Source organism: Cydia strobilella, chromosome 12 (assembly GCF_947568885.1).
Source record: "Cydia strobilella chromosome 12, ilCydStro3.1, whole genome shotgun sequence".
NCBI lineage: Eukaryota > Metazoa > Arthropoda > Insecta > Lepidoptera > Tortricidae > Cydia > Cydia strobilella.
In genome coordinates, this window is record NC_086052.1 from 4,338,382 (window position 1) to 4,352,283 (window position 13,902).

A 13,902-nucleotide genomic window follows, 5' to 3' on the forward strand; every position below is an offset into this window, starting at 1 on the left:
AAGGTATATCTTAAATACGCGATTAAGTCCCGTTTTATAATTTAGTAATGTGTAGAAATCGTGAAAGTTTGAATCAGTGTTTTATTGTACATTTCATATTTCGTCAATTATGGTACCTTTCGAAGATGGCACCTAATCTCTATTGTTAATACACAGATATTTAGTCAAGTATTTTGCACCAAATTCATTCTAACTAGACAACACAAATTGAAATCAACAAAAAAGTCTATCAATTATCTACTAACTAGTCTCAAAGTAGGTCTCAGACGAAATCTAGATTTAAATGAAGGCTGAATTGCCATGCGAGCCGGGGGCGAGTTCGTTAGACATTTGACACCCGGCAGACGGATATTAATTAGTGTAATAATGTCTAGACTAGAAATATTGCGGTAATTGAAATTAATTTCATGGGTATTCTTTCTTGAAAACTGAGACGGTGTCTAAAATGCAAATAAAAACCGGACAAGTGCGAGTCGGACTCACCCGCCGAGGGTTCCGTACTTTTTAGTATTTGTTGTTATAGCGGCAACAGAAATACATCATCTGTGGAAATTTCAACTGTCTATATCACGGTTCATGAGATACAGCCTGGTGACAGACAGACAGACGGACCGACGGACAGTGGAGTATAGTAATAGGGTCCCGTTTTTACCCTTTGGGTACGGAACCCTAAAAAGCTCTACTATGCATCATACTTGGCTAATTTAGATATGCAAGACAATCATCGGATGCTTACCCGACTGTCGCTACTAGAGGGTTTTGTGATGTGACCAATTTAGCACAAGTAAATTTAAATATAGGTCAATAATTGTATCTCTGTGGGTGTCTACATTTGTTGTACAACAGAGCCAAAATCTTAACCTCTCGACCACCATAGCGCTAAAAACATTTAGGTAAGATTAGATTAGCTGTAATTTTTCAAAAAAGTTGCTGAACCTTGTTTTTTTTTTTCAATACATACCTACATAATATATTGACAAACATACAAAGATGAAACATAACGTACTTACGTACTAAGTGTTATTTTACCCCGTTCGTTCACTAAATAATTCAGTTCATTATCCAATACCAAATAAAGTGTGACTACCTAATTCGTATTTAAATGTTTTCAAAATAAGAACTCAAGACCTTTAACTCCGGACACTCCCCACGGTTCCTAACGAGGGCCTATTCTGTCTCGATCGACCGGCTAAGCGCAGTGATTTGTCACGCTACAAACATACAAATATGTATCAGTTCAATTAATTTTTCTCGTCCATTTCCTCCCGGCCGGTACTGTCGACGAAATCGGGAACGGAGTATTTTATAAAACGCGATTGTGGTAAACGAGCGTACTGTCCACCTGGTGACACATGAAAGCTTTTGAACATAATACCTATGTCATTTAACAAATGCTCTAGTTTGTTATGTAGGACTTAAAACATTGATGAAACATACGTAATATATTTTTGTCTTCATACCCTGAAACTGCAGGGATTTGGCTTTGGGGTATGACGACAAGGATTATGATTATTACACTTACTTAAATTGAGTAGGACAATAACAAAGTGAAACCTACATAACATGTTACTTCAAGTTAAAAATTACACACAGCAAAAAATTATTACATTTTAACCTCACATTCGGATAAATCATAAGTATTATGCATTAAACAGCAAAGACAAATTTGTTAACCAACCACTGTTCACTAACAAACAGAAAAAAAGATCACCAAACAGTAATTACTGACAAAAAGTTATAAGCAATTAACAAATGCATCAGCATCAGCTTTGGATCAATGCTTTAAGTTCGCACGCTAATAGTTTACATATCATCATCATCATCATCATCATCATCATCATGTCAGCCGATAGACGTCCACTGCTGGACATAGGCCTCCCCCAAGGCTCGCCACTCCGACCGATCCTGTGCCGCTCGCATCCACCGAATTCCCGCGACCTTCACCAGGTCGTCGCTCCACCTCGTCGTTTACATATAACAAAATAGTAAACCACGTACTAACCAGAAAACAAGACCAAACCCTGTCAATGCTGACCGTACCCTCAACGCGCGTCCTTCTGCATAATACATTCGCGCTTGCTGTACCCGGACTTTAATTATATATCTGGTACAATTTCGCCTTTTTTCGAGTATTTTTCACATTTTGCCCCCCTCCCCACCCCATTGCCGAATGGCCGCAGAAAAAAAACTCTTTAAAATGCGTATGTGTGGACACTGCGTTGTTGTGACAACGTTTTCGGGCGGGACGGGAATTTCGGGGTAGTTTTTCGGGACATCTTATACACCGTGCTTGAGCGCGGCAAAGTGTGTGCAGGTTTGCTCTTGTACTGTTTTTGCCGAATCTCTATTTCATAACACAGTTAAATACATATTTTTACACAAAGAATGTTCTTGTGATGTTGAAAAGTAATGGTTTGAGTTTTGTTCTAACATTACTGGCTTATCATTAAGCTTATTAGATCATATATGGAATTAATTTCGATAGAAAATAAAATACTGACAACCATAAAAATTACCATTATTTTGAGACATAAGATAATATTAATAAAATAATAACTAAGCATGTCCTTGGCAATCTTATTTCATATAATTACTTACCACCCCTTTGATAAAATATTCTTATTATATGTATGTATATATTAAACTTTTTTTAATAGGTCAAATTTCAGTTGGGTATATAGACGGTGGCTAAAAAATAAGTGCATTCCAAAACCTACCTGGCAACGGGAATGGGAATGCTTATGTTTTAGCCACCGTGTGTAAATGATACTCAATATGGGTAAAGACATTATAAAAATGAGATGTAAATGTGTTAATGTGTAATAATATATGTATCAATGTTCATATGGCAATTTTACACTTTTATTGTACAAAAAATACTGCCGAGCAAACCCTCACGACTGCGCAGGTAAAGCATTGTTGTGACAACGCTGCACCCTTTCAAAATAATCATTCAAATTTTTAACAACTCTTTAAACTCTCATTAATTGTTTGCTCTCAGCGACGAAAGACAATTAAAGTTCGCGAATAATGAATGAGTTGTCGTATAAAAATACTTAAGCATTTGAATGCAATTAAGGTCCGGGCCCGGATAAGCCCTCCAACTTTTCCTGTAACAGGCTGTTATTTCACGATCTAAAATCGGTTCTCAACCCGTTAATGACGCGAGTACAAGTGCAGATCGACGGCTCCGTTCGGCCGCGGACCAATCTATTAAATAACCCCCGGTGACACCCCGCCCGCCGGCCATCGCCAATTTCCACCCTCCGCCTACCCCCTCTCACCCGCCCTGAAAAAAATCCGGAGCGTTTTAAAATTAATGAGTAAAAATCTACACACACACCCGCGCGGACAATACCACACATGTGTGCGGCGATAATGACCGCGCAAACCGATAATGACGAAACGTCAGACGTTACATTTTTGGGCCCAACTATCCGGAAAAAATGGAGTACAAATTGAAAATTCGACGTCCGCTAATTCGAGGCCGAGCGACGCCGCGGCGCGAAACGAACGCTGTTAGATAACATTTGCAGGGGTGGGGTGTCCCCTACGCACCGTTTTTATTTTGGCCGGCCCTTGCCCCCCTACCCCCTTCGCTCGTCCAACTTCATCTGAATAATTACTGATTTTTTTTTCGTGTACTGCTGATTATCCCAGTGTTACTTGTTGACGATAATTTCGCTGTGTTCATTAGGCTTGCTTTTTTCTGCTAAAAATTAGCTTTATTTGGTTATACGCTATTCATCTAAAGTCTTAGATTTCCTTTGTAATGTGTCATCCTTAGCTAAAATGTTCTCATTTGTGGAATGTTACGTTTTTATTAGTAAAGCGTAACTGTCATTAGATGTATTTCAGTATCACTTAACACCGGTAAACTACTTAATATACCTACCATTTTAACTTCATATTATTTGCCATTGAAGAATTTGACAAAGTACGTCACTCCTATCTTAAAGGTCGGCCCTTTGCCGTTTGTCGGTGTTGCGGTGGTAATTTCTTACCGTTAGACGATTCGTCTGCTTGTTTGCCTCATATATCCTAAAAAATGTCTGCTATTGGACAAAGATCGCCCCTAAGGATCTCCTGTCCTGTCCTCTAAAAACTATTCATAACATCATGGATCTAAAGAAAGTGAAACTAAACAGTTATTCCGAAGTTACATAAGCTTAAGCATAGAAATCATGTACCCTGTTACTCATAGTAATAGAGTCGAAATTATTAAAAGCACCGTTCGTTCAAATATCGCCAAATGAAAAAGTGGAGGTGTGTTGTTATTATACACCGTGTTTTTATTGAATTCCGTTAACTTCCGTTAACGCTATGCATCCAGCTAAAGCTGAACGGCTAAGTGGTGGAATTCAGTTCCTGCAAATCTATTCCCCGTCCACTATAACTTGGATCTTCTAGGTAAGCATGGCATGAATAGACATCTTTTAGGTAAGCATATATGTTCTATTATGGACGCATCGTCACTTACCATCAGGTGAGATTGTGGTCAAAATGCTTATCTTTTTGTAATAAATAAAAAAACTTCGGGGTATAGTTAAGTACGTTTAAGAAAACTAAATGGCATAAATAATATTTTTTTATAAAAAGTAATTAAACGCTAACAACAATACTATATTGTTGTTAGCGTTAACGTTGTTGTTGTAACACGGGCATTACATTTAACTCAACCAATCAATTGAAAACTGTGACATATCAATGTCATTTCGAACATCGATCGTCCGAGAGAGTAGTTAAGTTTAGTAGCAAATGTATGAACTCCTACTAAACACTAATCAATATATAAACAGGCCCTAAGGCAAGTGTACACGCTCGTAGGGGCCTTATCAGAAAAAAAATTGTTTCTCTCCGAAATGGAGTTAATTAGAATACCGGTGTCTTTGAGAAAGTTACTTGATTTAAGGTCAGGAATCAGGAAGGTGTATGTATTACGTTTGAAAAGCGATAAACTAGGTAATAGTTGCATTGGTTAAAACTATATTCCTAATATTTTGTGCAGATATTGGATATATTTTTCAGATGATTTGTGCAACCATATTTTTACACTTAACTGTACATTTTTGCTTATCAAAATATTAAAATCAAAACAACATGATTTTTATGATGAATGCCCGACTAACACAAGGCGCGGTAGGTATCCAATATGTTGGTCAGACCTAATCAAATATTTATGCACTCAATCGACGAACAAGTGTGTTGCTCACTTCTCGTCTCGCTCTTACTGTATATATATTTATGCCCTTGAATGTACAGCCGGCATGGCAAGAGTGTGACGACAAAGAATAAGCCCGACTTAACTGTTAAAAAAAAGACTTTTAGACAAAAAAACCGACCCTCTGTAGCTAGCTGAAGAGTATACAGATTATTTTTACTGCAAAGAAATTTATTTCCTTTTTTTATTATTACAGTAATATGTTAAGACATTTATTAATCTTTAATCTATTTACTAATTAAGTAATTTTTTAACCATAAAATATTTGCAGACGGCAATCCGGAAACCTTTTAGCCCGTCCGGATTAACGATAACCTACTGTATGATTTTTCCCCTTTTCACACAAGTAGCATATCTACTTAGAGAAAGGGCCGTTGAACCCACGTATTTGGGAATTAATATTAATTATAAGTTTAGCATTTGCTCTTGTAAGCCTCGATAGTGATCTAGAGATTATGATACATGGATTAGACATTGATTTTGATTACGCATGCATTCCGTTGGATTACCGGCCTTACATTAATTAGCACGAGAAATGGTCAATCGTGGCCGCATCATTAGATGGATAATTTATTTATTAATTAGCAGTAAACAGGATACTAATATGATGTTTTCTTTATAAATAAGTAATTAACTTTAAATCGGTATCTTAGAGCCCGGCAAACCCATGGTCTGGTGTTGCAGGTGTCCTTGGGCGTCGGTAATTTCTTACCATCAGGCCATTCGTCTGCCCGTTTGCGTCCTATATCAAAAAAAAACTTGTAAACTGAAATATGACTTACTAATTAAAGAAAAAGTGACCAAGCCCTCAAGTAGCCAAATACGTAAAAAAACAAATCATTATAAATTTAATAAAATAATTTGATTTGTTTCTTAGTAGACCTAACTTTTTAGTTTAATTGACGTGAAAAGTTTGACGGGTAAAAAATGCCTTGAGGCTTTGTGTTAAGATTTTGTGTAATGAAAATTTAATAAATCAAAACAGTACATATTAATATTATATTTCAAAAAATATCAGTAGAATCGATATTTCTAGAATCAAACAAATGTTTATGACACAATATTAGGAACATTTCCTAATTGATTTTTATAACAGAAAGAAATACAAATCTGCAATTGTAATCTATATATAAAACCATTTTTACGTGTTTTATAAGGTATCCGTGATGAATAAAAATAATAAAACTCGTTTCTGAACTCACGAAATTTTCTTTCCCAACACGCCGCCTTCGCCCCAAATCATAGACCATCGCGTCAAAATTATAATTAAAAACTAAATTAAAACTTATTATTATGCTCATTCGGCAAGTGACAAGTCGTCCCGCTGGCGATCGCTTGGCAAGGATTCGGCGGGGCCACCCACCGCCCAACGCCGCATTTTTTCCAGCCACCACTAAAGGGGTTGATTTTTTAAACTGATGACGCGCTTCCATTCCACTCCGTACAACTTTGGAGCGCGGATGTATGTACCGGCTGATAGATAAAAAAAAGAAAAAAAATATGAACGCTTTGTCGATAGTGCCCGTGCCTTTTTCCCAGTATCTGTGCAGCTGATGTAAAGCGTAAAAAAGTTTTGACGAACAATACAACTTTTTGAACGTGATAAACACGGTTTAGTTCGGTGTTAGTAGCGGCGCGAACTTTGGACAACTTTTAAGAAAGTTTTGCGCGTTTGTGTGAAAAGTCTAATGTTGTAAGAATGCGGTAGTGCGTTTAGTTTTTCGCGTCAAGAAGACATAGCCGTGGAGGATAGAATGACATTGTCTTTCGTAAGTACACTCAAATTATCAGTGTTTTTAAATTAATGTTTATTTAATTTAAATTATGAATTAGATACTTATTAAGTGTTAATCTTTCATTTATACGCATTTATAAGATATATTATTACGTAATGTGATACAACAAATTATTACCTACATTTAAAAAATTAAATTATAATTAAAATATATAATAATTTATTAACTTAATTTGTCATATAATTAAACTATAATTTACTTTTTTAATGTGATTTTCACTTTTTACGTGGTGACACCGTTAACGCGGCTACTTCAGACTAATATTACTATCAGCTCTTTTATATATAATTATATTAATTATTGCTTAAGCCTTTATATTTGATAAATGATATTCTATTTTATTCTATTCTGTTATATGTTTAATTATATGTAAAATTTTATAGAATACGTTTATTATATTTTTATTATAAACTTTCCGGAATAACCTTAAAATCTAGAAGTACCTATCCTCTCATATTAATAAAAGTATCAAACGAAATAGACATATTCAATATATTTATTTTTAAAGCGATAATGTTAATTGGTTTTTATTAACGTAATGGAAATTGTAAATATAAAAAAAAATCTTGTGCATTTTTAAATAAGAAATGATCTAATATGACTCTTATTAGATTTAACTATCTACTTATTTACTTCAACCCGCAAAGCTCTTACTTTTAAAACCAATTAGGCTAATTAGTAATTAGGTATTAAGACCTTAAATAAAATACAAACTTACCGATTCTTAAATAACAAATCGTCCATTTTTACACTTACACGATTAATCCGCTTATTGAGTGAAATTATGATTTATTTTTAAGGTTCCGTACCGAAAGGGTAAAAACGGTACCCTATTACTAAGACTCCGCTGTCTGTCTGTCTGTCTGTTCGTCTGTCTGTCTGTCTGTCTGTCTATCTGTCTATCTGTCTATCTGTCTGTCTATCACCAGGCTGTATCTCATGTACCGTGATAGCTAGACAGTTGAAATTTTTACAGATGATGTATTTCTGTTGCCGCTATAACAACAAATACTAAAAACAGAATAAAATAAATATTTAAGTGGGGCCCCCATACACCAAACGTGATTTTTTTGCCGTTTTTTGCGTAATGGTACGGAACCCTTAGTGCGCGAGTCTAACTCGCATTTGGCCGGTTTTTGATTATTTTTCGCACAGGTTGTCTGGAAGAGATCACTCTATAGCGATGAGTCCGGCGGTTGTCTGTGTCTCTTCCTTTAATCAATTGTTTTTTAAGCTGTATCTTTTACTGAGGCGTGAAATAAAAAGTATTCTTTCTATTACATTACGTTATTTCCGTAATTTTAGGATAAGCAATAATATTACACATATACACAAAACCTTATCATAATTAATCTATAGGTTGACTGGTTGATTGTGTTATTCGCTATACGTACAATAAAGTATTTTACTTTTTAGGGTTCCGTACCCAAAGGGTAAAAACGGGACCCTATTACTAAGACTCCACTGTCCGTCTGTCCGTCTGTCTGTCTGGACACCAGGCTGTATCTCATGAACCGTGATAGCTAGACAGTTAAAATTTTCACAGATGGTGTATTTCTGTTGCCGCTATAACAACAAATACTAAAAACAGAATAAAATGAATATTTAAGGGGGGCTCCCATATAACAAACTTGATTTTTTTTGCCGTTTTTTGCGTAATGGTACAGAACCCTTCGTGCGCGAGTCCGACTCGCACTTGGCCGGTTTTTGCCTTATTTTATTTACTGTGCGACATAGTAGGTGTTAATAATATAATAATCAGATATAACAAATTAATAATAGCCAGTTTCAGCGCTTCATATACCGTACTTAATTTAGTCATCCTAATTAGGATCCTAAAAAAATGTTTCTAGTTAATTCAGTCAGACTACAATAAGTACTTACTTGCTAAACGCGGTGTATTTAGGATTCTGAAATAAGTAAAATGTAAGCGCTTTATAATTTATTCAATTTTAGAAATATTTAAGTTGCAAATACGCTAAATAAAAACGCAATTCAAAGCGCACTCATTTTTATTCAACACAATATAAATCAATCCAAAACCCAACATAATTACCAATTAAAATTAAAAATTTCAAAAGAAGACCGACATTCGTCCATTGTTCATACAGACGCTTCTAAACCCTTATTAGGGTAGCTCTAATGCAGAATGGGGGTGCGAACTGCCCTTAGCACCCTCCGTTGTAACGCCACGGCAGAATAGCACGAAACACGATAGCACAAAGTCGTGACTCCCTGCATAGGCTTATTTGAAAATGCTGATTACTCAAAATAGTTTGAGCTGGAGTCAAGGAAGGGTTGCTTAATTATATGGATATCGATTTTATAATGATTTGTGCATTGTTTTAACCCATTTTATTATTATTAGCTGAAACGCTTTCGCGGAATAGTAATAATACTTATTAATTTCGTATATTATTAAGGATGAATAAACTGATGTTTGTGAATTATCGAAAAAATTTAACTTTTGATAAATTAAAATTACTTTTTCATCACACTAGCTCGTAAATGGTGTTTATTACACGTAGGCGATGCGGTCCGTAAATCCGTAAAGGGCTGTAAGGTATGTAAGTACGTACAGTAAGGCAGAAGTTTTATTTATTTCCTTTTTTTGTCCTCACAAGTACCTTCAGTACATTATATACTTTTTTTACTTTTGCGATTTTTCTAAAACTCTTAGCAGTTTAAAAGAATATTAAAAAAACGCCCAAAATTATTACATATATATAATAAATAACAAAGGGCCTAAAATGGAGCCTTGTGTCACTCCGTAATTTAAGCATTATCTACCTACTTAATGAAAATGGTATATATTTGATCATGAGAGCTCTCGGGCTATTTATTAAGATTCCCTATTTTAACACGACTTTCTTTGGTCAGCAGGCGGAGTCTGATCGGGAGAGCGGCGCGAGCTCGCCGGAGGCGGCCCGTCAGCTAGCAGAGCCGCGGACCCCCTCCCCGCGCCGCACCCCGCACCAGCTGAATGGCTCCAGTGAGTTCGTAATGCATCGCCCATACTAGTGCTATCTTCTATTTGTCTATCCTTAGGACAGGGGTCAGCTGCCGCTGAGCCGTGATCCGAGCACCCCCCACCAGCTGAACGGCTCCAGTGAGTTCGTAATGCATCGCCCATACTAGTGCTAAGATAGTAAAGGACAGGTCGACCAGCAGCGCAAGACGGAGGCGGTCTCAGCCTGCGGAGCCGCGGACTCCCTCCCCGCTCCGCACCCCGCACCAGCTGAATGGCTCCAGTAAGTTCGTAATTCATCGCCCATACTAGTACTAAGATTTGTCTATTTTTAGGGCAGGTCTGACCGCGAGAGCTGGCCGGAGGCGGTCAACCAGCAGAACAACGATCCAGCTAAAGGGTCCAGTGAGTTCGTAATTCATCGCCCATACTAGTGCTAAGATTTGTCTATCTTTAGGGCAGGTTTACCGCGAGAGCTGGCCGGAGGCGGTCAACCAGCAGAACATCGATCCAGCTAAAGGGCTCCAGTGAGTTCGTAATTCATCGCCCATACAGTGCTAAGATTTGTCTATCTTCAGGGCAGGTTGACCGCGAGAGTTTGCCAGAAGCAGTTTAGTAGTGGCACCATGGACCAGCTGAATGGCTCCAGTGAGGTCGTAAAGCATAGCCCGTACTGGTCCTAAGGTTTTAGTAATAGAGTAGGTAGACATCTCGCCAGAAATCCAGCCAGTTACTCAGGCAGAAGACCCTGCCTTTTTTGCCGAACAGACTAAAGCCACACTTCACAGTTTAGCCACCCTAGTCCATGATGAGTCCTGGAATGACTTGAGCGCTTTGGAGCCTTCGCTCGATTGGACCTAGAGTATACGTGCCTTTTTATTCCCCAAGTATTCTTGAATTTCCATCATCTAAACTTTCTCTTCTCCCACAGTGGCGTCCATGTTCCAAAACCTGCAGAACCTGGCCAGCATGCAGCAGAACATGCCGCAGCAGATGTCCCAGCAGCTGCAGCAGCAGATGTCGCAGCAGATGTCGCAGTTAGCTGCCAACCTGCAGGGGCTGACGTCCATGCCGTCCTCCGTCATCAACTCGCCTTTGAACCTGAGCGTCAGCGCGCCAGGTGAGAAATATGTACACCGTACACCTTCAAACATACTTACACCAGCAGAAGTTGTAGACTACGAATCAGCAGGGCCTAACAGTCACACCACCTTTTGTCATCAACTTCCCTTTGAACATGAGCCAGGTGATATATGTAGAGCACTGCCTCTGACCTTCAGCGACAAACGGTTGGCTCAGGACGACTTCGTCCACAATACTATTTCCTCACCTTTGTAAATCGCCCACAATGCCTTGTCGTTAGCATTAAATTCCTAAATTGTCACCTTCCTAACTCGTCCACATTGTTATATCGTCAATTTCTTATCTTGTTCATATTCCTATTTGGTCCACAGTGCTAACTCGTCACCATTCGTATTTCCTCTTTAGTCTCTACTCTACTAAAGAGGATAAAGAGGATATGCTAAAGGCGATATATTTAGGAATGTAGACGAGTTAAGAAGAAGACATAGGAATGTTGACGAAAGAGGACAATGGACCATATGGCAATGAGTACAACTTAAAAAGGTGACGAAATAGAACTATCTCGTCACCTTTTTAAGTTGTATCTAACTAACTATAGATAGATATTTATTTTTCACCTCAGCAGCTCGAACAAGCCTACTTTCGTCACTCCCTGGAGTAAGGAAAGTGCGACTTTCCTCACTCCAGGGAGTGAAACAATGTAGCTTTTTAATTTAGTGAAGGCCATGAACTTCACTTTTATTTAAAAGAAAATTATGGTATGGTACGGTACGGTGAGGTACGGTACGGTACGGTGAGGTACGGTGAGGTACGGTACGGTACGGTACGGTACGGTACGGTACGATACGGTACGGTACGGTACGGTACGGTACGGTACGGCACGGTACGGCACGGTACGGCACGGTACGGCACGGTACGGCACGGTACGGCACGGTACGGCACGGTACGGCACGGTACGGCACGGTACGGCACGGTACGGCACGGTACGGCACGGCACGGCACGGTACGGTACGGTCCGGTACGGTCCAGTCCGGTCCGGTCCCGTCCCGTATCGTATCGTAAATGTTATAATACTTTTTTTTTCTGTTTATTCTGTGTAATTTGAAATACATTTTAACCTTTAATTTGTTCTCACTACTGAGGTGAAAAATTATGTGTGCAACACGAGAGCAAAGTTATTTTACATCTCGTGCTTTTGAGTCCCTCGCTACGCTCAAGATTCTACCTTAGAATCACTCGCTTCGCTCATGATTCAATTATAGAATCTTTCGCTTTCTCGGGACTCAAAATAAACACTCGAAAGAAAAACCTACTTTCCTCTCTTGTTGCACAAATAACTATTGTTTGACATGTAAGTTAGTACCTAAATTGCATGGTCATGGATTTTCACAGCTTCCATAAAAAAGTTTTTATACATATAATGCAAAATGCAATCATTATAAAAGGGATTTATAATCAATTAATCATACTGTTATTTTTAATATTACCCTACTGGATTCAAATTTATAAATCGAATACATGTTTCAATTACATTATTTAGATACAAAGAAATTTATAATGTATAATCATTTTTTATTACTATTACTTTCAAACCAAGCTATTGTTATCATACCTATCCAAGGCTTCCATTAGCCAAACAAAGCAATTATTATTTAAAGTTTCATCCCACTTAACGTACCTACTTACTTGTTAACTATCTTCACTACACTAATATAATATGATCACTGAATATTTAGACAGCACGAAGAAAAGCATGTACCTATACCTATAACCTAACACATTCAAAGCAAAAGTTATCTCTGTCACCCTTTTTTCGGCGCAACAAACGCCATATTAATTTATCAGCAACAAACTACTTATTTATCATCAACCACCACATTCGAGCTCAATAAACAAGTTTACATTAAACTACGACGGTGTGAACCACATTAAACGTATTTAAATCACAGTCAACAAACACTGATTGATTTCGCTTATTTACACCCGAACTAACTTTTTCGGCACATTAGCATTTCAAATACCCTCTGGCCAGACTCGAGGGCCACTAATTAGGGGGATAGCCAGAGACATGGTTCGCGCATTAGACTCTTAAAAAACTTCAACGTGGCAAGGTAATCAGGTAATTACCGAAACCAATCGATTTAATGAATTCAAGATAGCGGCTCCACTCTAGCCCCATTAAAGCTATGCCGTAATGGACGAAAAAAACCTATTTAAATAATGAGTATAATTACATATTTTTTCACGAACTCACGGATATTACTGTTGCGGGATCATTAACAGTTTTATTGTCTTAATAGGCCTAATTATACATTTTTTTCGGTGCTTAATTGATGCGCTGTAAGAAAGAGCATTTATTACAAAATGTGAAATGTCATGGTTTAAATGAATACGTTATGTTAATGTCGATTTTAACGGGCTTGTACGGCATGCAGATGATGTTTTAGATTTTTTTCGCGGTAAATTAGTCTTGGTCGGATGCCGATCGTGTAATTTCTTAGTTTTAGGTCGGAGCGGTCTTTCTAAGTGCAATATTATTTTATTGTTTAATTGCATAAGTAGAAAGTGGAGGGTTGGTTAATTAAGCTGTTGATTGCCGTGGCCTATGTGTATGAGAACTTTTAGTTTTTAAGATGATGTACAAAGATGAAATTAAATTGATAATTGAATTTATGACTGGCTGGGTTCGATACAATGACCGGCGGCATTAAATGACATTGACTCAACCACTTAAATTTACGAGCTAGACAGAAAAATGTAGAGAAACTTGGTCTGATTTTCACCCGAACATTTTATTATCTTCTGATTTAGAGGTTTCGTTTTTACGCAAATTG

General features: G+C 37.6%; 1 protein-coding gene across 11 annotated transcripts in view; it reads left to right on the plus strand.

The window, feature by feature from the left end:
• The window catches only part of LOC134745928 (POU domain, class 6, transcription factor 2), a 211,364-nt gene that overhangs the window by 151,278 nt on the left and 46,184 nt on the right, over window positions 1-13,902 (plus strand). For 9 of the 11 annotated variants that reach the window (XM_063680055.1, XM_063680051.1, XM_063680050.1 and 6 more), the window contains 2 exons: window positions 9,898-10,009; window positions 10,917-11,105. In XM_063680055.1, coding sequence (XP_063536125.1) covers window positions 9,898-10,009; window positions 10,917-11,105 — 301 coding nt within the window. The remainder of the gene's footprint in view (window positions 1-9,897; window positions 10,010-10,916; window positions 11,106-13,902) is intronic. The other 2 variants (XM_063680057.1, XM_063680056.1) reach the window with 1 other exon arrangement.